The sequence below is a fragment of the Leptinotarsa decemlineata genome, unplaced genomic scaffold (assembly GCF_025532065.1).
Source record: "Leptinotarsa decemlineata unplaced genomic scaffold, Ldec_3_MD MMD2_tig00000026_RagTag_RagTag, whole genome shotgun sequence".
Classification (NCBI taxonomy): Eukaryota; Metazoa; Arthropoda; class Insecta; order Coleoptera; family Chrysomelidae; genus Leptinotarsa; species Leptinotarsa decemlineata.
Genome location: NW_027412539.1, coordinates 4,763,620 through 4,789,075, shown reverse-complemented (window position 1 = coordinate 4,789,075; position 25,456 = coordinate 4,763,620). Strand labels below are relative to the sequence as shown.

The 25,456-nt window shown below is 36.2% G+C and overlaps 1 protein-coding gene across 3 annotated transcripts in view; it reads left to right on the top strand.

The window, feature by feature from the left end:
- The window catches only part of LOC111507021 (neurotrimin), a 404,616-nt gene that overhangs the window by 361,513 nt on the left and 17,647 nt on the right, over positions 1–25,456 (top strand). For 2 of the 3 annotated variants that reach the window (XM_074171641.1, XM_074171640.1), the window contains exons 4-6: positions 3,371–3,541; positions 21,239–21,367; positions 24,618–24,755. In XM_074171641.1, the coding sequence (XP_074027742.1) occupies positions 3,371–3,541; positions 21,239–21,367; positions 24,618–24,755 (438 nt within the window). The remainder of the gene's footprint in view (positions 1–3,370; positions 3,542–21,238; positions 21,368–24,617; positions 24,756–25,456) is intronic. The other variant, XM_074171642.1, reaches the window with a different exon arrangement.

Below are 25,456 nucleotides of genomic sequence, written 5' to 3'. Positions count from 1 at the left end.
TTTACAAATTAATACATCGATAACGGTTCGTTTTTGGCATGTATCAAATGAACTCACTTCACAATTCTGCCATGTATTCAATAATGTAAAATTATGCAGGGTGTTGAATTTGAATTGAGGACGTTGGTGTCAACTTTCGGTATATTGGAAGTGTTGAAAAAACATAATTATTTTCAATCGATAAAACATATTTGAAAAACTATATTTGCCACTTCTCAGGATATGAATCCTACTCATTTCAAAAATACGGCTAATCGACGGTCATCCTTCAAAAAATTTCGTCACTTGATTAGAGGATAAAAGCTAATAAAAACTCAGTAAACTTGGTAAACCATATGTCAAGTTGAGTTGTACTGATTTGAAACTTTCTATGTTTCTACCACTTTTATTTGTATCTAACGTTACTGCAGTTTCGTCCTATAAACTCATACTCATTTTCAAACTCATACATTAAACTAACAATGGTTCATTACATTAGCCTTATATACCACCTATGACTACCTGAATATACAGTTTACAATGCGGATGTACCAATTAAAAAAAAAACGGTGAGTAAACTAAATCGATTCGATTATTTAACAGGTTGCACAAGCAATATTCATGCTTGTGAATTTCCAAGGATTCTAAATAATTGAGTTTATATCCCTTCCTTGCATAGTGCCAAATTTCCGTATCGTTCAGATTCGGAAACTTGTTACATGCCAAGGAATGGTTTTAAAACGTCGAATCATTTTTTTCTAGTCTGAAGGACCTTTCATGTTCAGCCTACCGTTTTTGGAAATTTCGACTACATTGTCCCACATAAACACTATTACACTCCTGACACTTAAGCTTATAAACTCCAGATTTCTCCAACTAATCCACCTCATCTTTTGAATTGAAAAGGAAATCAGATAACCTGACATGTGATCTGAATGCCACTTCCACATAATTTTTTCTGAAGAAACCCGCAATTATCTTTGTTCTTTTTCCAAAATATGTTAGAGTTACCAATTTCTTTTTTTTTTCAATACACGAACATTTATTAAAACAACGATAAAAATGAAAACCTATCTGTATCTACAGTTCAACAACAAATTTTATAAACAAGATTCAGGTTTACCAATGGGCTCACCCCTTAGTCCACTTTTAGCAGACATATTTTTGAACAGCTTGGAGCCCACTATAGTAAATTCCGAAGTGGGTAAAAAACATATTCATTTGGTACAAATATGTAGACGATATTCTCACCTGTTTCAGAGGTACTACACGGCAGCTGAACCAATTTATGACATTCATGAATAATCTCAATAGCAACATTCAGTTCACACTCGAAACAGAGATAGAGAAACAGATGAATTTCTTGGACCTGATCATTACACACAATCAAAATAAATTTGAGTTCAATGTTTTCAGAAAACCTAGCTATACAGACATTACCATCCCAAGCGACTCTTTCCATCCAGTCATAAATTAGCAGCCTACAATTCAACGTTGCACAGAGCATTCTCACTGTCTCTGTCTGCCAACAATCTAGCTAGGGAAATTGATATAATTACACAGATAGGTCATAATAATGGTTTCAACGCCGATACTATCCAGAAAACAAAGCTGTAAATTAACTTAGAGATTAATATACCCTCAAGTCAAACAACCAGAAATCAGGAAATGAGTAACTCAAACATATTTTGGAAAAAGAACAGAGATAATTGCGGGTTTCTTCAGAAAAAAAACAATGTGGAAGTGGCATTCAGACCACATGCCAGGTTATCTGATTTTCTTTTCAATGCCAAAGATAAGGTGGACAAGTTAGAGAAATCTGGAGTTTATAAGCTTAAGTGTCAGGAGTGTAATAGTGTTTATGTGGGACAATGTGGTCGAAATTTCCAAAAACGGTATGCTGAACATGAAAGGTCCTTCAGACTAGAAAGAAATGATTCGACGTTTTCAAACCATTCCTTGGCATGCAACCACAAGTTTCGGAATTTAAACGATACGGAAATTTGGCACTATGCAAGAAAGGGTTGCAAACCCAATTATTTAGAATGCTTGGAAATTCACAAGCATTAACATTGCGGGTGCAACCTGTTAAATGATCAAATCGATTTGATCATTTAACAGGTTGCAATCTGTTGAATGATCAAATCGATTTAGTTTACTCACCTTTTTTTTTACACATCCGCATTGTAAACTAAACCTTCACATAAAAATCTCTTTATGGAATACAAGTATTTCTTTTTTTTTTGGGAAAGAAAGTTTTTGGCTTTCTACTACTCCATCTGATACAAAAAAAGGGATGAGAGAATCTTCCAAAGAAAGGAAGGAAGTAATCAATTTAAAACTCTATACATGAATGTGTAGATCATGCAAAGAAGTAACTTTCAGACACAAACTGAAAGAAAGTCCTCCTGAAACAGCTACTTTCATATGAACATTGAATTACACGAAAGAAAAAATTCTTTCGAAACAAATGCTTCCATATGAACACTGAATTATACAGAAGATACTTTTCTCTACTCAGTTTGTATTTCAAACATTTGTTGTGGAATAAGAATCAGATATCATTCACATGAGTTCTACTTTGAATGAATGGTAATAAATTGTATTCACATAGAACACTGTCACCCTCACTGGTATACACCGATGTTTCGCCTTGAGACACTTCCCTAAGGCTCTTCAGTACCAAATTGGATAACATTATGTCATCGATGATGTCATCGATGACATCGTAATGACATAAGCAGATCAAGCTTATTCCGTGACATTCAAAATCGTAATTCATGAATGAAGTGTGTGTATTTTCTATAATGTTATCCAATTTGGTACTGAAGAGCCTTAGGGCAAGTGTCTTAAGGCGAAACATCGGTGTATACCAGTGAGGGTGACAGTGTTCTATGTGAGTACAATTTATTACCATTCATTCAAAGTAGAACTCATGTGAATGATATCTGATTCTTATTCCACAACAAATGTTTGAAATACAAACTGAGTAGAGAAAAGTATCTTCTGTATAATTCAGTGTTCATATAGAAGTATTTGTTTCGAAAGAATTATTTTCTTTCGTGTAACTCAATGTTTATGTGAAAGTAGCTGTTTCAGGAGGACTTTCTTTCAGTTTGTGTCTGAAAGTTACTTCTTTGCATGATCTACACATTCATGTATAGAGTTTCAAATTGATTACTTCCTTCCTTTCTTTGGAAGATTCTCTCATCCCTTTTTTTTGTATCAGATGGAGTAGTAGAAAGCCAAAAACTTTCTTTCCTAAAAAAATTAATCACTCCTAAAAATATAACCCCTTCAATTCAAGTATTTCTTGTTATTTCTCGCTCATTGACTAATACGCTATTCCCTTCTCTGTCATTTGATACACCTAAATATAATTAACATCTAGATTCTTCCGCAGTGCCGCCAGACATTCTGGATTATCCAACAAGTACCGACATGATTGTGGACGAAGGATCGAATGTTAGCTTACAGTGTATAGCTAAAGGATCCCCAGAACCTGCTATAACCTGGAAACGAGAAGACGGACAGCCAATTCAATTCAGAAATGAATCAAAAGGTGAGAATATCATCACCACAGCACTTCTTTTTCAGAAAATGAAGAAAAATATTTCGAATTTTGTGGACAATATTGCATGGTAATTTTATCTTACGTATGTGAGAAATGGAAAGTTATCAGAAGAACTTAATAAATGGTAACAGGGTAGACTAGTGAATCTACCTCGAAAAAGGATGATGTTGAGAGAAAAAATCTCTTTCCATGAGGAAAACAAAACAAAATCAATCCGTTTGAAAATAGTTGAGGGCTTAGGCGAAAATGTTCAACATTACGAAATAAGTATGAAATCCAAAAAAAAAATATAAAAATGAGTGAAAGTGATGAAAGAACCTCTAACGTATAGAATTTCCAAAACAAGCACTTTTTCCTAGCAACAGAACTGCAATACTCTACTCGACGCGCCTTTCACCAACCAAGTTAGCGTCTTCAGAAGACGAAGTGAACTGAAGACGCCAAGACGTGAGAAGTGTTTCGCAGTTCTGATGTTTGGAAAAAATGCTTGTTCTGGAACAAGAAAAAGATTCCAAAGAGCTACTCCACAACTACCACAACAATTTGAGCGCTATAATTATTCTCAATTCAATTTTCAATAATATTTTCTTATTTTTGATTATTAAAAGTATATCAACCTCTCATGAACATACATGTTTACATTTCATGCCGTCAGAGTGATGAAAAATCTGTAACTACTTGAATCAGTATCAACCGAAAAAAGGTTCTCATATATTTCGAATCACATGCTATCAGAACCATCAAATTTTGAGTGCACCTTTGAATTGATTTAATTCTGAAATGTCGAAAAAATTGCATAAATGAAAATTATTGGGTCATTTAAAAAGTTTTTTCAGTTTTGTTGTCATCTGTTTTCATATGTTTCAATCTATTTTTCACGCTCCTGAATGATAAGGATGTTCCACCCCAAGCAGTTTTTTTATTTTCAGGACAAATTTTATTGTTTTTATTTTTTCATGATGTGCCGTTGAAAAATACATATGACTCTCAATTTTCACCCTTTCATCACCAGCCTTCATTTTTATCAACCGTTTTAGTGATTTAATCATTTTTAATGATCATAGATCAGTTCTGTATCTGTATCTGTATCTGTAGAGTAGGGAGGGTGAGGGTGACCCACAGCACTTAGGCCACATGTAACCCATTGTACATCCTCCCGAGGAGTTGTCCTCCTGAGTGATCGTTCATCCTGTCCTTGTAATGTGAACAGGTCACTAAGAGACATCTCCTATATATTGGCAGGTGTAGGCCAAGACTCGCCTAACACACACTCTCTTTGGCAACCTTGAGGTGTCTCATGGTGGCCTCCGCGAAGGTTTTGGAAGTGTCCTTGCTGTTGGAGGTGGAGTGGGGGAGGAGAAGGGTGCACTTATAGTTGCTGCCTGCTTCTTTCGCTGTCTTCTCCTTTTGGCCTCGGCGCTGCAAATGCGCTTACGACTTGGCCTTTGTAATACATCACGAGGTGATCTGCAATGTCCAGCCTCATTCCAAGCGGTAGATTGGGGTGGAGATTTCGACGGTCCCAACGAAGACTGTAGTAACTCAATTTTCAACAGTTTTGAGATACTTTTACTAGCGGAATTGAAATTATTCCATATACCCCACGAAAACTGTTATAACTCATCTTTCAATCTCGGCAACACAAATCATTTATGGCTGTAAACTGTAGTAACTGTAGAGGAGGTTTTTTTTCGGCGAAAATTGCAGTAACTAGACTTACTACAGTCTTCGACGAAAATATGTTACAAAGAGTCAGTCTCAACACAAGTTGCAGCTTGCAAATAGAAATGTTAATACATCAAATTCTATTGAGAATAAGTTTTTACTAACATTTTGAGTATATATTTCAAACAAAAAATGTATATATAATTATAGATATTGACCCAGCTAGTAAGTCGGTACACGAAAAAGCCGAAGGGGAGAATCGCGAGAGTAAGTTGATAATATTACACCGAATTATTCACCGAGTAAGAATGCCATCATCGTCACTTCTTCCAGGTTTGGAGACCAGCTCCCCTACCCTTTTGGCTGATCATTGGCCTTGAGAGGGACCAATGGGTACACAACTGATAGATGACGGCATGAAGTCCTAAGACATCAGTGCCGCCCTTCACGGGATACCCCTACCTGGCTGGGGTGGGGTGGATGAAAAAGTTATTCGTCCGTTAACGGGGGACATGAGGGCCTCATTCGACAGAGTGTCGGGGCCTTCTATATCGGGAGGGGTCGTCTACAGCATAATCTGTGGCTTCCCTAACTAACGGGTTTCCATGAGTTTCCGTTTTTTCGAAAACTCTCTCATTCCTCGACTGAATGGACTGCTGAATGGAAGGCAGCTGCAAATCTCTGCGGATGGCTTCGTTCCGTACGAACCAAGGAGCATTCACAATCATCCTAATTAACTTATTTTGCAACCTTTCCAAAATGGAAATGTTGGACGGAGTCGCATTTACCGAGTAAGGCAAACAAACATTTATAGGTGACGGAGAAAACTCTGAAATTACTCCTATTCAAGTGCCAAATATTGAATATGGCGAACTGGATAATTTGTATTCCGACAATTCAGATATAGACGCCGATTATGTTCCCTCTGAAGAATCCAGCGAAAGTGAAAAAGAAAATGTGACTTTTAATTTTCATAATCATAGTAATCACGATATGAACATGTTAATAATTTGGAGACACCTAGTACAAGTCGCGGAACTAATTATGTTCATAGTAACATCGTAAAGAAACAACATTCAGAAAGAAAACGTAGATGTATTCGCAAGGAGAAAATGGGAAGGAAACGAATAAGAAATGAAGCGATTGGCTTGACGTTCAAGCGAAAAGAAATAGAAATTTAGGAAGAGAATATACAAGTAGGACGGGCAAGATAACAGAAGCCAGGAAAATGCAAGGACCTTGTAAAGAAAGATGTCGATATAAGTGCAGAGAAAAAGTAAGAGTTGAAGTCAGATAAATTTTTTTTAAGGAATTTTGGGCTATAGGAGATCACACAAGGCAATGTGATTTTACAACAAAATTCATCAAACAAAAAGATAAGAAGCATTGAAAAATACATCAGATGCAGGATGTCTAGAACACAATATGAGAGGACGGCACAAAAATAGTCCACATAGAATTTCGGAGAATGTTAAAAAAACTGTTGTAGAACATATAAAACGATTTCCTGTTGTGCCATCTCATTATACACGAAAAGATTCTCAGAAAATGTACCTTGAAGAAGGTTTGAATATATCTCAAATGCACAGACGACGATTCAGATATAGACGCCGATTATGTTCCCTCTGAAGAATCCAGCGAAAGAAAATGTGACTTTTAATTTTCATAATCATAATAATCACGATATGAACATGTTAATAATCGAGAGACACCTAGTATAAGTCGCGAAACTAATTATGTTCATAGTAACATTGTAAAGAAACAACATTCAAAAAGAAAAAGTAGATGTATTCGCAAGGAGAAAATGGGAAGGAAACGAATGAGAAATGAAGCGATTGGCTTGACGTTCAGGAGAAAAGAAATAGAAATTTAGGAAGAGAATACACAAGTAGGACGGGCAAGATAACAGAAGCCAGGAAAATGCAAGGACCTTGTAAAGAAAGATGTCGATATAAGTGCAGAGAAAAAGTAAGAGTTGAAGTCAGATAAAAAATTTTTAAGGAATTTTGGGCTATAGGAGATCACACAAGGCAATGGGATTTTATAACAAAATTCGTCAAACAAAAAGATAAGAAGCATTGAAAAATACATCAGATGCAGGATGTCTAGAACACGATATGAGAGGACGGCACAAAAATAGTCCACATAGAATTTCGGAGAATGTTAAAAAACTGTTGTAGAACATATAAAATGATTTCCTGTTGTGCCATCTCATTATACACGAAAAGATTCTCAGAAAATGTACCTTGTAGAAGGTTTGAATATATCTCTATGTAGAATGTATGCAACAAAATGGAACTACTGAAATTGCGACCAAACGGCAGTATGCCGATATATTGAACGCAGATATAATATTGGTTTTTTTTAACCAAAAAAAGATCAGGGTGATATATGCTCTATTTACAATATTGCTGACGAAGAGGCTAAGACTAGAATGCAAGACAAGTATGACACTCATTTAAGGAACAAAACGAAAGCAAGAAAGCTAAAGGATGTAGATAAGGACCCAGCAGTTAATGACAAAAGTGTGTGCGCAGCTGTTTTTGACCTACAGAAAGTACTAGTAACCCCTCGATCAGAAGTAGGTGTTTTCTACTATAAAAGCAAGTTCGCTACTCATCCAACGCTGGAAAGGTAGCTTTCCTAACATGAGTGCCCCTTGGGGTAACGTAAGGGTATGCGGTGCAGACCACACGGCGTACACCCAAAAGTTGTTGATGAACCGCCCTATCCCGCACCTATACGGGTAATGGGCGCGACATCTTCGACATATGATGTGTGGTAGAGGATGCTCGTGAGAGTCCTCGACGGTTACTCATCAAACGTTGGAAAGGGAACTTTCCTAACATGAGTTCTAGGGGGGAGGTGAGTGCCCGCTCGCGGCTGGAGGCTAGTGAGCCTCATCTCCAACTATCGTTGGCCTCTTAGGGGCAGCGGCTCCGCTAGCGGGTAAAGGGATACAGGGCTGCGGTAATCCATTCATGGGTGCATTGCAGCCCCATTATGAGGCACTGGACGGCTTATGCTGTTCCGTGATCCTCGCCTGCTTCTGTACGGATCCAAGCGTTCGAGGTGTCGGGGCTTGCGGTCCTTCCGGGCTCTAGTATCCGAGTCTAGCCTTGGAGGGCACCAAGGCAGACGCTTGAGGTGTCGGAACCCGGTTGGACGGAGCTACTAGTATCCGAGCTTAGGACCCCGGCCGGCCACTTCCGGGACCATATTCCCAACTGATTTGGCATAGCTGGCGGGGGCAGGTGTGCGACGCAGGTGCGAAAGAGGAGCTTAGTTAACTTGTACGAACGTTCGGTCGAACGCTGCCGATGGTCCTGTCTCTTGGTTAGCCACACTAAGTAGATGTAAGGAAGCAATTCCGGGTTCGGTGAGCGGGAGGAAGCCCTGCGAAATCCTGTTGGTGTGGGGTGAGGGGCGGTACCCGCAAGGATTTCCCGAAAATCCACCCCTCCACGCCCGATCGCATCCAACGCCAGGGTGCGTCTGGGGGGCCTAAACGGCCCCCCAGGCCCCCCGGTGCGGTCGTAACTATGACTCTCTTAATTTTACTCTTAATTTTACTATCTACGACATAGGCAACAACGAAGGATATTGCTACGTCTGGCATGAGCAGGTAGCAAGCGCGGCTCTAACGAGATAAGCAGTTGCTTACTGAATTTTGTGAAAGCACAAACAGAAAAAGGTATAAAGAAAATAATACTGTACTGTGACTACTGTGGGGGACAGAACAGAAACCAATGTTTGATATTGTGTTTGATATGTTGATATGTTTAATTATGCATCATCGTTATTCAAAATAGATATAATCCACCGGTTTTTGAAAATTGGCCACACACAAAATGAAGGGGACAGTATGCATACAGTAATTGAACATGCGAAAACTCGCCAATCAATAATTTATACCCCTGATCAGTGGACTACGCTAATACGAATGGCAAAAACAACTGGTAAGCCCTACATAGTTCGATAGATGTGTCAAAACGATTTCGTAAGCTTCAAGAACATAGTTAAGAAGCAAAACTGGAAGACTGATGATAATGAGCAGCCATTCAAAATAAGTGAAGTAAGAGAGACGGTTTTTCTAGCTACCAGTCCAAATCAACTTTCATGTATAACTATGAAGACAATGAGGCACATCTAACTATTCAGAAGGAAAGAGGGAGGAATTCAAGTAATACCCAAAACGAACCTTTACCTAAACTGTACACCACTGTGCTGCCTACTAATGCTAAGAAACTAGCAGGTTTATTAAAGCTTTGCAAGAGAGGGTTATTCCTCAAATTACTCAAATTGAAAATTCAATAATATACGAAAGCAAAAAAATGTACAATCATTTGCCTGAACATTTCAAAGCAATCGGAAATTAAAAAAAATATAGGAAGGAGATGAAATTATTTCTCATTCCAAAAGCGTATTATGACCTGCAGGAATATTACAATGACCATTTTCAATCATTTATATTTGCATAAAGATATAGGTTTCAACTTGTGTCCAATACATATGAGAGACAAAAAATATGAAAATATAAAATGTGAAGATGAATAATTATATAGTGGATATCCACTTCATTGTTATCTACTCACTTTGTCAATAAGAATAATTATTTTTGGACAATAAAGTACAGTTTGATTGATTGATTGATTGATTGATTCCAACTATTTATCACAACTTTTATAAGTCATTGATACCATCGAATTCACAAGATATGGGTAGTAATAATGACGACTCGACTAAAAGCGAAGATTGAAAAGTAAATAAACACTTTTGAGTTGTAAAAAATATTTCGTTGCAAATAAAATTTTGAAGTAGTGTAGTAAGTAATTTTTTCATAATTATAGTAATCATAGTAACTCGTCTAAAAGAAAATAACGTGCAGAGTATACAAAGTACAATTCAGTACTTAAAATGTAGCATTTAAATGCACCTCATCTCCAGAAGAATAGAAAACATAGTTGAATGTATGTCACTTTTATTGGCAATGATAAAATAGAAGAAACTTCAAGTCCATTTTTCTCAGTTCCGTCGATTTCTGTTCATCCCCAGCCACCGCCTTAAATTGAGGTCAGCACTTCTGTTCAGCCTCGGGATTGATTTTTGTTGTTTCTGTTTTTGTGTTTGTTTCATTCATGTGTGTTTCCACGAGTAACAAGAGAAGAGTTGGTCACCTCTGGCAAAACCCCGCTGATTACAATGAGGTTTCCCCCAGTTCCCGCAAAACACCCTACGGCCATTCAGCTATCGGCACGATTGCTTACACCTTAGTTTGGGTAGGCTGGTCCACGGTGGCATTCATGGATCAGTTATTTCCGCCAGGCGTCTACCGGTGTCACTTCTCACTTAGGAAACAGCACGGAATAGGGATGAGAACGAAGCCGGTGTCCTGTTTCTCACAGAGTGAACCTTCTTCCACTGCCTATATAGTTTTCGACCACTATTATTGTTTATTTATCGAGCGAGATACAGTTTAATATTGTTAATAGACACAACCTTGCATTGACGAGTGGCCAAACAGCCCGAAACCGGTCTGCAAATGTGTTCTAATAATTGGAAATCTATTGCGGCAGTTGTATTGCCAACAGAATATGCAGGAATAACTTCAGTGAAGAATCCTGCACTAACACCTGTCGGATATAATTCAACGCCCTTCATGGTATTACTGGGAGTAGTTATTTTCTGATAGATGTCAGTCCATTAACCTACAGTGTAGGGAGTTGAGACTGGCCTGAACAAATTTTTCTTTCAGATGATTTGCTTTATAGCCAGTCTTCAAGTTTGCCCACTGACTATGTGAAAAATGTACTGATTCAAATTGCACTCATTTCAAATAAATTTAATATGTATGCAGTGTGATAGTACAGTTTGAAGCAGACTCATGAAAATAGACAAAACTTTTGAAACCACCTAATAACATCTATCTTTTGAATTTCGAATTTCTCTTTTCACTATGCTAGCCTTTATTACTAGCAGAAAACTCGTGAATCATAATAAAGTTCACAGCTGGTAAATTTCTACATTTCGACAAATCGTTGTTTATGATGAAACTGATAACTGACAAATCTCAAACACACATTTTTGAAACTGAGCTCTACTGGAGACCTTTATTTTCGATTCACTATCGTTTGAATCAACGATGTAAGGAGACACATCGAATAGGGAATATATTGAGAAAAGATCAATTTTTGGGAAACAACCTTTTTAATTCTCAATCAATATATTAGCAGAGTGTAATTTTAAAAAATCTATTGAACTCTTCAATTTGTAAAAGCCAAATGGAATAAATTCAATATTTCGGTCACGGTACATATTTCAACAAAATCCCGAAACACGTCAAATTTAAATTATGATTTGACATATTTCAACGGGAAAATGCTACCCCTACCTTCAAAACCCCCGTCTAATGAAGGTACAAACCCCAATTTTTTAAATGTGAAGTTTAGGCTTGTAATATATCGTTTGAAAGATCTCTTCATTCTCTATTCAAAAATGTTATCGCTTTCAAGTTTATTGCAACATTTAATATAAAATAAATTAAAATCATGTGGTTACCGAAATTCGATAAAATACACTCAAAACATATTTCATGTTGAAGTATTGATGATAAAAATATAAGCAAAAACCATAGCACTATTCTTTTTAGATGGTATTCTTTAAATAACTGTAAATAATTTCCGTGTCCACGTAAGTTCAAAATGCCTTGTCAACTTGTTTTGTATGTTACAATATTAGTTGTCAGTATTTCAATTCAAGTTTAAAGTTCGTTAACTTCAAGTCTGACAAATGATTAGATTACCGGAAATGCATAAAATAACAGTTTCACAAATGATTGGTTACGGAGATAAAACCCGAACACAACAGGAAGTAGCTCTCCTATTTCATGAGAAATTTCCTAATTTACCGCCCACATCTCAAGGAACAATAAGCAAAATAGAGACGCAATTTCGCGTGTTTGGTCATGTGGGACAGATTAAAAAAGCAGCTGCCAATGCAATAAGTGATGAACTCAAATTCGATGTGATTTTTGAGTTTGAGGAAAACCCACATACATAAAGTAGAAAGGCGTCCACTACACTCAATGTTAGCCATACATCGATAATAAACATATTAAAAGAAAATAAAATGCATCCCTATAAAATGATACCTATATACCCAGGAACTCGTGGAATACGATTTTGATAGAAGAACTTATTTTCGTGAGCAAATGATGAACATGTTGGATACAAATATCATTCAATTAGAAGACATTTTGTTTTCTGATGAGTGCACTTTGTCTCTCAACGTTCATGCTAATCGGCAAAATTCCCGCTACTGGTCAAAGGAGAATCCTCACTGGATAAGAGAAGAACACACTCGATACCCTTGAATGGTTAATGCTTGGGAACGGATTGTAGGAGACCATATCATTGGTTCCTTTTTTCATTGAGGGTAACTTGAATTGAGATAATTATTTGGCAGTACTTCAAAATGACGTCATTCCAAATTTAGCAACTTTATATCCTGATTCAGAAAACCCTCAAATTCCAGTGGATATGATATGGTTCCATCTGATCTGACCTGATCTTTCATCATTAGATTTCTTTTCATGGGAATTTACATACTCGCATGAGAAATGTGTACAGAACTAAACCTTCAGATTTGAATGACTTGAAAGAACAAATAACGCTTGCGATTAGGTCGGTCACTCTTGATATGTTAAATAATGTTAGAAGGCAGTTTTATTTGAGATGAAGATGTTTCCAAGACGTTCACTGTGAATATTTCAAACATCTACTTCGTTAACATCCATAGTTTTTTTTCGTATTCTACATTTCATTAGGCTTTGCATTACATTTTAGTTTTTGAATAGAGAATGAAGTGACCTTTCAGTCGATATATCACAAACCTATACTTCCCTTTTGAAAAATTGGGGGTTGTACCTGTCATTCAAAGGTGTTCTAAGGTAGAGGTGGCATTTTTACGTTGAAGAATGTAAAATTATAATTTATATTTGACGAGTTTCGGATTTTTTTTGAATATGTTCAGTAACCGAAACAATAAATTCATTCAAGTTGGCTTTTACACATTGTAAAAATCAAGCAAGAACGAAAATAAATCTGTTTGGAATAACTACTTTGGGTGAAAAACTGTTTGACCATATAGTTCTTCATCAGTTTTTGTTTGATGATGGAGAAGTATGAAATGAAAATGTATTTTCCTCAACGCACCCAAAACTATTTTTCATTCAGTTTGAACTCATTTGGATCATTAACATCATATTTCACAAAAATTACGTTTTCGCGTGATATAATATTCAGTTTTTGCATTAAACATTCGTTATGAATTTAAGAAATACTCCATTGTGGGAATTTCACCAAACAGTTCCACAGAAACGCAACACATAGCGAACGCAGGCGTTCCTTCACTATAAATACACGCCTGAAGAAGTTGTTGTATAACGAAACACGTGTTGTCATTTTGTGAAACTGTTTAGTGAAAATCTCACAATGAATTGTTTTCTGTAGACGTCATGGATTTTCATCCAGTATCGGCTGATTCCGTCACATTCTCGTAATGAAATTGAAACAAATATCACCCCAATTTGACACGCAATGGTGACGTTAGTAGTCCCCCTCCCTCTCAACTCGTAAACGAAACAAGTTATTCAATTCTGATGAAGTGTTCAAAAATAGGTATCATTTTCAGTACTTTTCGATGAAAAAGACAATAGTCTTTTTCTAGTCTAGCATCACTAGTCGTCGAGAGGAAGCATCCAACTTTTTTTTTCGAATAGAAGGGGACGTCTTGCGATAACCCTTTTGATAGGTATTTTTATTCTTCACCCAGATTCAGATTTCACCAATACTCACAAAAATCTATAGGTGTCATGCCAGGTAATGCAGCAGGTCATTCCAAGAGACCACGTGTAGCTATCCACTGGTTTGGATAATCGTCATCTAGCCACTTGCTGAAACCTTATATTAGTTGAAAACTGATTCGGGTTTGATAATTTTTCAAGCCGGTAGATAGGCAAACGTGATCTTTCAGAAGATCCCACTAGATCACCTGGTATGACACCGCTAGATGTTTTTAAGGAAATACGTGGACATCTGAAGTATAAGATTTACAACCGCAACCGATTTCAGGATTTGTTGATAAAATTTCTTGCAACGATATTACCTCAGGAACATTTCATAACAAATTTCATTATTCATATTATCAGGGAGTAAATATTTATGAGAAATGGGGCACAGTGTATATACAATTATTCTAGTTTTTGATTGTATTTTTCCCAAACAAATAATGCTACGATCACTTCTGAAGTCGAGTATTCGATCCTACTGTTTATATCTCCTATGGGTTGATTATTCGATGAACATTACATTATGCTACCCAATATCTGGTTCTATATTACGTTTCATCTTCCGAAACTGAGATGTACCAAAACGGAACATGATATACTTCATCCCAACTCTGAGATCCGCTTTTAGAGTTCGTTAAAAATTAATAAGATGAACAAACTGTTTGTAGTAACTACTTAAGATTTTGGAAAATTATTAGATACGTGTAGAAAAGTCGGGAATTCTCTGGAAGTTTTCGTTCATTTAACATAACCGAAAATCACTATCAGTCAATTGATTATTCTCTTGAACTCTGAAACCCCCGTTTGACTTCAAGGAAGGTATTTGCATTCGAATCCTCAAGGAAAAAATCAGCAATTGATCACTCATGATGGAAAAAGTTCAAGTACAAAATATCGTAAGGGTAAAATGCAGTTTTAGCATATACGAGGTCTGATCAAAAAATTAAGTGGATATTCAAATTTCGCGGGCTACTTTTTTTCGAGTAGCCACTTTTATTTTTTATGCTGGTACACTCGTCTTGAACGTATGTTCACAGTTTGAGCTCTTTAACGGTGAGAGGCATTAAAGTCAGAAGTGATGTTTTGCGTGTTCGGCAATTTTATGCCATCTCAAACCATGGATCAAAGAATTTGCATAAAATTTTGTGTGAAAAATAGAATTGAGTTCCCGAAAACACTTGGTATGTAAAAGCTTTCCACAGATGTCGAGATGTGAATGACAACACTCAGACGACACGACACTGGAAGCCCCAATACATCAACAACCGCCGAAAATATTGAGAAAGTAAAGAAAATTGTTATGAAGAACCGTAGAATCACTATTAGAGAAGTTGCTAAGGATGTTGACATATCAGCAGGTTCATACCTTGCATTTTTTTGGACATTTTGAGCAGCAAAGTTCGTTTCAAAATTGTTGAATTTGACCAATCGCTAAGCGATGCTCTCATGAGCATCGCTTAGCGAATTGTTAAAAGAGTCATAACTGGTGACGAATCATGGGTGTACGGTTATGACATCAAAACCAAAGTCCAGTCGTCCCAATGGAAGATCCCAGGAGAGCCAAGACCAAAAAAAGCACGGAAAGTTCGATAGCCTTCGATCACCGTGGCGTAGTGCATCAGGAGTTCTTTCCACATGGTCGTACGGTCAGTGAGGAGTATTATCTTGAAGTAGTGCGCCACTTGCGGAAAGCAATACGAAGAAAATGTCCGGTATTTTGGAAAATCAATTCAAGGCTTTTTCATCACGATGATGTACCTGCTCACTAGTCATTGCTTGTTTGTGATTTTTTGGCCAAAATCAACAACGTAGTCTTGTTTCTGGCACACTGGCGCTCTGTAGTTTGACAAAGAGGTCTTCTATTTTCAGAAGAGGAAATGAGTCAATTTCGATGAATGGATTTACACTAACCTTAAAATCTCCGCATGACACACATGATGATAGATTGGATGCGTCAAACGATGTAACTTGTTTCTTGAAAGACTCCATGTCATCTATCACTCCGTAAAGTCTTTCAAATATCCGAACTCTTGCTTCATTCTTCAGACTTTGGATAACTTATTTTTGGTTGGTGCATACATACGGCACACAAATTCTTCGATTATTTTATTGGTGCAGTATCGGCAACCAAAGAAGGATTCGCCAAGTCCGTGAAAGCTTTTTTCAAACTTTTTGTTGCCCATTAAAATCGACAAAGGTCTTTTTTACCTTTTTTGTAAAATGCTAGTGTAAAATAACAGCCGGTTAAGGCATGGAAAGCACGTAAACCAGCGCAAAGCTGAAAGCCAAGAGCCCGGCCGATTTATGTGGCATTTATGAATCTGCAATTGTTTCCAAAACCAAATTGTGAAGTAACATTGACACTTGTGTCATCACAAATTGTCTACCACTCTCATCTGAACACGGTCGATTCTTCTGCCAATTGACAGTTTGTCTACTCAATAATTATATATTGCAAGGAAACAACGGCAGACGGTAGAACGTTGGACAAAGTTATTACTTTTTTTTCTGCAAATTAAAAAAAATTCAGTTGTATGAACACGATCTATTCGTCTGCCGATTGACAATTTGTCTACCTAATAATAATATATATTGCAAGGAAACAATAGCAGACGGTAAAATGTCGGTCAAATTTATCACTTTTTTTAACAAATTGAAAAATATTTTTCACTTGTATAAACACGGTCTATTCGTCTACCATTGATTTTTTTCTGTATTTTCATTACTGAAGTTAATATCTTACCAAGTTTTATACGGTAAAACATTGTTCAGAGATACAGTAAAAAAATTGTTAATTACCTAATGCCTATAAATTTTTAATACACCAGCAAACCGTCTGCCTTGTGAAAATTTGTTCATTTCATGCTACTGTCAGTCTACGCTGTGCTTGGCAGATGGAAATAAATAAAAAATTCATGCTCTAGCCAGAACACCATGTAACCGTCTGTCAGTTATTTTTTTGTGGGTTGCGTAACCTAGCCATCCGGTAGCATGAATGGCAGACGGTAAAATGGTGGTCAAAGAAGCTTTTTTTTATGCAAACTAGAGTTGATGTTTCAGCATGTGTAACATGAGAAAAAAATTCGTTCAACGCATAACACTGTTGCTTGTGGCTGTAAATATGTCTTCTGAAAAGGGCAGACGATAAAAAATGGGGTCAAAATTTTTATCACGGGCCCCCGGTCTGAAACAAAAAACCTTGTCAGTTGTTTTCAAATATTTTCCCTCTAGATTTTGTTTATAAAATGTGCGAGAAATCACCACATAACTTGTTCCAGTATTCAAAATGAAAGTCTACGATTTATAATCTATAAAGAGTTTTATAAAAACAGGGTTTGTCCTTGCTTTCAAACTGTACAGAGAATAGTCTTCCGATCCTAAGTCATTTCAATTTTCAGTCAATTCATTAAATGAATTTGCATTTCTTTTATTTGGACACATAGGAGCAAGACGCATTTTTTTATCACATATATAGCAGTTACAATTTCTATAAGAACACTTATCAGTTTTATGGTTCTTACGGCCGCAAACGGAGCAATTGGAATGTGATGGTGGATCCGTACGAATTCCCCTCTTTGAGCCGCCACCTCCTAATCCCGAACTGCCGCCGCTCGTACCTGCAGGTCTGTTGTCTCCACAGTTGTTTTTCCTTGACGATGACGCTCGAAATGGAAGAGGTCTCTTGATCTCAGAAGATCTGGACTTGTTATTCGTGTAGTAGATTTCTGGTTCCATATTGACAGTCCTGTTGTAATTTTCTGCAACCGTACTTTTGGAAGACGCAACTTCTATGATTTCAGCAAAAGTAACTGTTTTTTTTTTCTTCATATAGCCTATCCTTCACTCGACCAGAATCATAGCCAATGATAAAACGATTTACTGAAGCCTTATTAATTTCCTCAGTCTAAGATTATTTGCAATTTGCTAGTAATGCTCGCCGTTTCGCAGCCCACTCTTTCGGAGATTCATTGGCTGATTTTCGTGGTTCGAAAAGTTTTTTCGACACGCAAAAACATACACTACCGGTTGAAAATGATTGTCTATGGATTTCACAATATATTCGTAAGATTTTGTTTCCGGAATTAACATATTGAATGGTAGCTGAAACGTCTCTTCATTCATTCATAAACTTAAAAGAATGGCACGTTTTCGTTCACTTTTGTCGATACTATTTGCCGTGAAATAATTGTTGAAACGACGTTTATAAATCGACCAATCCTACGTAGCAGGATTGAATTGAACTCAGGGTTCACTGCTGAGCGTAAAAAAATTAATTTGCACTTCTTATCAATCATAATATTACTCGTCGTCACTTGTGATGTATTCAAATTAATAAATCAACACCATATTCCCCATCCTTCATTCTGTCGCTCACCTAGACATATTGCTGGTCAGTACGTATATTATATATAAAAAAGTACTATGTACAGAGTGTCACACTAACATACTATACTGGATGTAACATAAGTACATTAAAATATTCAAGTGACGTTTTCCTGAGACAATTTAAAAAAAAAAGTCTAAGTGTAATTGTGTCCGAAAATGCTTCGTTTCGGAGAAACGAGGTGTTGAAATTGAATTTTTTTGTTCGCTTTTTGAAAATAACTCTTTCAAAAAATAAGTTATTTGTCTGAAATTCAGTACCCAGGGTTTTTTAATGTGGAAAATCATAATTTCGTAATAATTTTCATGTAAAATCTAGAGGGCGCTGCGTACGCTCTCATTATTTATTTCAAATTGCAAACTTTTTCGACAGTAAACTTTTGGTACTTTTCATGAGAAAACCTAATTTCCACACCTATTCCAAGTGAAAGAGTACAACTCCTCAACAACGCTGGAGGTGATCGTTTTCGAGATATTTACAATGTAAATGAGTGAAGTTGCTGAGAACATTACAAAAACTGAGTATGTGGTGGATCTCGTCAAAATAAACAACTTTTTTCTTTAAATTGTTCAACGAAGAATGATTCGTTTTCGAAATACAGATTGTTGAAATTTTTCAAAACATGGTAGGTTTTTGTCATAATTTTTCTGCAATTTTAGTCATTTTCATCAAAGTTCATATGCAGTATACCCGAACAGACTTCTTCTGAACTGAGCATTATCGAACTGCTTATTCAATCCAAATTAACAAAAATTATCAGGTTCAATTATTCAATTAGAAAGTGCTACAGGAGTTCGCAAAAAAGGAAATTCGGAGAAGTACTATGTTATTTATTAGGTGAATAAACATATAAAAATTGAACGAAACAACTATTACAACAATTTTTCAAAGTGACGACCCCCAACAGTATTACAAGCTTCTGCTCTCCTCATCAAAGAATTCCGCACCCGTTGAAAAATGCTCGGAGTGTTTCTTATCGTTTCGCAGCAAGCTATGATGCGATCCCTCAACATTTCCTCGTTTTCAATAGGGCTAGCATGAACCAGTGATTTTAGGTGTCCGCAAAAGGAAAAATCGACGGGATTGAGGTCCGGTGACGTCGGGGGCCAATGCTCAGTGCCTTCTCTTCCTATCCATCGTTGGGGATATGCTACGTCTGAAAAAATTTTTGCTATCACACTAAAATGAGCAGGAGCTCCATCGTGCATAAACCAAGAGTGATTTCAGAGACCAATGGAAACATCTTCCATAAGGTGGGGAAGCTTGCGTTCCAAAAAATGTAGGTAAGCATCTCAAACGTAAGGGGAGAAAATAGTGCCCAATTGAATAATCCCCAATTATGCTTACCCATACATTAAAAGAGAATCTGTCTTGGAAATGAGTTTGCATTATCGCATGTGGGTTATCTTCCGCCCACATGTGGTTGTTATGGAAGTTCATGATACCATTTCTTGGAAAATTAGCCTCATCTGTGAAGAGGATTTGCGACTTTTCTTTGAAGCCATTGAGCAAATTCGATACGTGGTGGGAAATCACGAAGCGTAAGTGCCTGGACACGTTGAATATGATAAGGATATAATTGCTGTTCTTTTAAAATTCTGTAAACTGCCATGTGACTCACATTTAAAGTTTGAATAATTTTCCTTGTACTTGCCTCTGGATGTTCACTAATTTATTCGAGAACCGCCTCCTACAATTCTACAGTTCTTGTAGTCCGTGGCTGTCCTACTGCAGAATTCATTTCAAAGCTTCCAGATTCGGAAAGTCACCGAAATAGATTCGCAAATGTCGCTGCACAAGGAGTCACGCGTTGGGGATACCTTTCCTGATAGATGCGTCTGGCCTCGCTTGAATTCCCGTCAGCCAAGCCGTATGCAAAAACCATATCAGCCGTTTCAACATTCGTAGAGTCGGGCATGGTACCAAAAAATCACTCTATAAACTCCGAACTGTGAATTTGTCAATTAATAGTTAAAAATGTGACAGCGAACTTCTATTTTCATAAACAAACTTTCATAGCCTACTCTATTTAATTAACTTAATTTGCAAGCGGAGAGTGACAAAAATTATTGAAATCAAATTTGGCTATAAAGTAATGTGCAACGATATAGAAAATTGTAAATATCTCGAAAACGATCACCTCCAGCGTTGTTGAGAAGGTGTACCTTAGTTTACTGTCAAAAAAGTTAGGGCAATTTGAAATAAATAATGACAGCGTACGCAGCGCCCTCTAGATGTTACATGAAAATTAATACAAAATTATGATTTCCCACGTCAAAAAAACTCCGAGTACCGAATTTCGTGCAAATATCTTAGTTTTTGCAAGAATTATTTTCAAAAAGCGAACAAAAAAATTCAATTTCAACAGCCCGTTTCTCCGAAACGAAGCATTTTCGGACACAATTACATATAGACTTTTTTTCTTAAAATTGTCTCAGGAATACGTCACTTGAATATTTTAACATACTTATGTTACACCCTGTATATAGGATATCACAGTTCCAAAGAATGAAGAAATCCATGAAAGGACGGCGTTTTGCGACGATTGGTGAAATAAAAACTGAATCGCTGAGAAAGCTCGAGGACATACTAAAAAGGGCATATCAGAATTACTTCGAAGTAGTCCTCCCCTAAGGGGAACTACTTCGAAGGGAAAGGAATGAAAATTGATGAATAAATAAATAGTTTTTGAAATAAATGAAAATTCACCTCATTTTTTACAGACCTCGTGAATGTAATTCCGTAAACACTTGAAGTTTTTCATTATTATACTTCCTCACTTTTGCAGTTCTGAACTACGCCGGACCAAGATTGAACTTCACACATGTCAACCGAGACCACATGGGATCATACCTTTGTATAGCGACCAATGGAATCCCACCATCCGTTAGCAAACGGATAAAATTAGTTGTACAATGTAAGTTATTTTCCCATAATTTTTTTCTTATTTTGATGGTCATAAAAACGAACACTGAGAAAATAGAGGCCATTAGTTTGTTCGACATTGATAATATTATTTGAAGGCTTTGAACGATTAGTGAAGTCGTATATCACCTTCTACCACATTTTGAAGATAATAAAGGAGGCACTGAAAATGGATAAAACTAATTGTATAATGTAATTCATTTCCTCATACATTTTTCATATTTCTGACGGTCATAAAAAATAAACACTGAAAAAATAGTAGAGACTATTGTTCTATGTGACATTGATGATACTAAATTATTTCACAAGTTTTATCCGTTTCAATGTCACGTCTTTTCGTAGCTCTATATCTCAATGAATATTCAATCTGCTGTGTCATGGTATATACTGATCCATAAACAATTGTGTACTCTATACATTGACTATACAATAATGCTAATCATTTTTTCCAAATTTTATTTTTCGACTCTTTTCAGCTTATTACTATTACGATTTTTCGACAGTTGCTTATACGAATTCAAATCGAACGAAACTCCTGCCGAAGCAGCCCAAAAAATCAACCAGACATTTGACAATGATAATGTTAATGAACGCATCGTTCGAAGTCGGTTTGCGAAATTTCTTGGAGACTGACCCATCACAAACGGTACATGGGATAGAGCAAAAACTGGGCGTCGGCTCCTATGTGGTTTTTGATGGTTTGAAACGTATTGGAAAAATCAAAATGCTCCAAAGTCAGTGCTCTACGAGCGATCGACAAAAATTATCACTTTTGGCGAAAGTTTCAAAATTGTAAATTATGATATCCCTACCTCCTTCAGTAATATATTTGATGAATATCACTGGAGTTTCAATCCCATTACCAAACAGTTAATTTCAACACCTCAACACGTGTTTCAATCACCAAGTGATCATCTTCAAGAGAAAGATAAAGGAGAAGTTTAATCTTCCTTTTGGAGTTGATTACTTGGTGATTGAAAAACGTGTCAAGGTGTAACAAATAACGGTTTGGTGTTTGAATTGAATACTCCAATAACATTAATTACTACACCGATGGTTCCAAACAGTATATGAGATGTAAGGACAGTTATTTGATAGATAGGTAGTTGGACGAAACGGGATGCCAACTTTAAAATTCAACACTAAAATTTCCAGGGGTTGAATTTATAAGTTGATTCAACACTGAAAATTCTAGGGGTTGTTCCCCTAGAAATTTCAGTGTTGAATTTTAAAGTTAACATCCTGATTCGTCCAACTACCTGTTTTTCAAATACCTGTCCTTACATCTTACCTGAAAACTCCCGATATAACCGAGTTTTCAAACTTGACATTTCAGTTTTCTACTTGATAATGCGGTCAAACCAGAAACCGGTCGTATAAATAAAATCAACTAGTGTTAATTAGACAATAGTGTCTTTAATCATTTCATTAAAGTTCCAAACAATGCATCACAAGTACATATTTGATGAAGATAATCAAATAGTGGCGAAACCTGAAATCAATATAAATTGATGGATGTTACTATGTGGTAGGAGATCATGATGAAAAGAGAAATGAAAATTTCTATGTTTTTTACCACTTTTTATAAATAAAAGTGGTAAAAAACATAGAAATTTTCATTTCTCTTTTCATTGAAATCAATATGTTGTTCAATGGAAAGGTAATAATATATTCACTTTCCCAAGTCAACATTAAGATTCTTTGATATTTGCTGCAGAAGTCTATTTTTGTGAAGGCCCATTTCTTACTCACGCAACTTCATTGAAGTCGATGCCAATTAATTTTCTTTTTATGCGCTCTGGAAAAGCACAAAAAGTAAAAATATCGACTCTCCGAAAGTATATAATCATTAAATCATTAGAATACACGCTATGTTGCGACAGATATATGAAAGAAATACATGAAGTCCTTGAAAAAGTTCAAAAAAGAAATCACAATTTGCTAATGTCTCCCTCCACGAACTCATCGACAGAAAGGATCGTTCGAGGAGTGGTATATGGGTTCTTTCGATTGAATTCTCACAATTAGCATCTCGTTTATCATTCACAAGGAGAAAACAGATACTGAGGTGACAAAAATCAAATAGACATGTTATGACTCAGTTCAAAGTTAAAATTTCAATTACAACCAAGAGAAAACGGCTACATTCAGACACAGAAGAAAAAAAGTTGTTGAATGATAACTATGAATGAAACTAGAATCTTGAAATATGCAGGTAGGTTCTTTGCATAGCATAAATAAGCATCAAGGGAATTAGGAATTTCCACCCCCAAGGGAAAAAAATAGGGTTTAAAAATTGTATTGAGTTTCGTCAGTTTCAATATTGGAAACCTGAAGTTTTGGGTTATTAAAAAAATATTGTAACTATTTATTCGGATTGGTCTGTTACGAAACTCATGTGACAAACCAAATTCTACGCGGGCAAAGCCGCGGGCAACAACTAGTAATTCATATTTTCACTCCAAAAATACAGTTACTAAAAAACTATGCCAACTGCATCGTCCCCCGTCGTTTTACAGGAGACGCGACGCGTAATAGGTCACTGCGTTGCGTCAAGTTAATTTTATCGTGGCAACTTTTGAACGATTCGTTCAAATTACTTAGTGTAAAAGACAAAGTTTATCTATATTAAATACTTCAAACAACAAATGTATCAATTTTTATAAGAATTCAAGAGATATTTCAAAATTTGCATTGTAAAAGAAGTATCCAATTCAATTGTATTTATGGCTCAGTATTTTGCATATAGTGGCAACCATTTAGGAAGTAGATATATGCTATCAAGGTAGATATATGCTATCACAGACTATTATTTAGGACTATTCAAGATAAACAATCTTACGGTACAATATCTTCATGTAACTCCAACGGTATAGGCAGCGCACCTCTCAGGGAGCAAGAATTTTTCCGGCTTACTTAATGCTTATCGTTATATTGTAACTAAAATCACACATAATCTTTGAAAATTTCAGTCTATATGTTATTCTGATGTATAAGCTGTATATTTGTAAAGTTTCATCTAAATCCGATCAGTCGTTTAGGCGTGAAAGGGCCACAAACATACATAAATACATTCATTTATGCATCCTCACAAACTTTTACATTTATAATATTAGTATAGATATAGATATACCACATTGAGCAATCAATTTACTATCCATCTCGAACTTGTTCAATGCAAGTAATGCCGAATAGGTTTGTGAATGAACAGGTTAATAATCATCACCTATTTTTTGTTTCAGTTTCTCCATCGGTATATATCCAATATCAGCTTATCGGGGCTTACGATGATCAGCAAGTCACTTTGGAATGTTTCTCACAAGCTTTTCCTAAATCCATCAACTACTGGACTAAAGATTCTGGAGAAATCATACCTCACAGTAAGATAATTCATTATCATTAGGTTCTATTATTTTTCTGTCAACGGTATTGACTACTATGGTCAAGATCATTATGTTCTGTGTAGTTATATTGTAGTTATAATAAAAACTATCCAAGCCATTTAGTATGCACCATGGCCATTCCTAGTCCTGTCAATTAACCCACTTTCTTCACCAGAAAAATAAATTGGGTTCGAACTCAGGACCTCAGAGTCGAAAATCGGTACTGGCGCTTAGCGAATTAACCGCTTAAATTGCTCTGGTGTTACTTTATATCATTGTTTTCTGCAAAAAATGATGATATTCGATACCTTAAGATCAGGTACTTATTTTACATCAGGAGACTGGTAATGAAGATTATTGTTTTCATCATCTGGTAGCAGGATCTTCACCAATACTCAATATTCCAATTGAGAAAATTAAACTCAATATATTTCTCTTGATATAATGGTGAAAAAGACAAAGCAGGTTATAGTTCAAAGAATCATGAAGTCAATATGGTTTTTCTATGTTATGCTCAGAGATATTAAAACAAAAATTAGTATTGTAATTTTTATTTGTTATGCATGAGGTGTTTGTGATGTCCTGTTGTTTTAAAATATTACCACCTGAATAACCTATAGTGAAATTCAAATAAATCATGGTAGACTCCTGAAAATTCAACCTTCCACAATTGATGTACACTAATTTTTGGAAACATA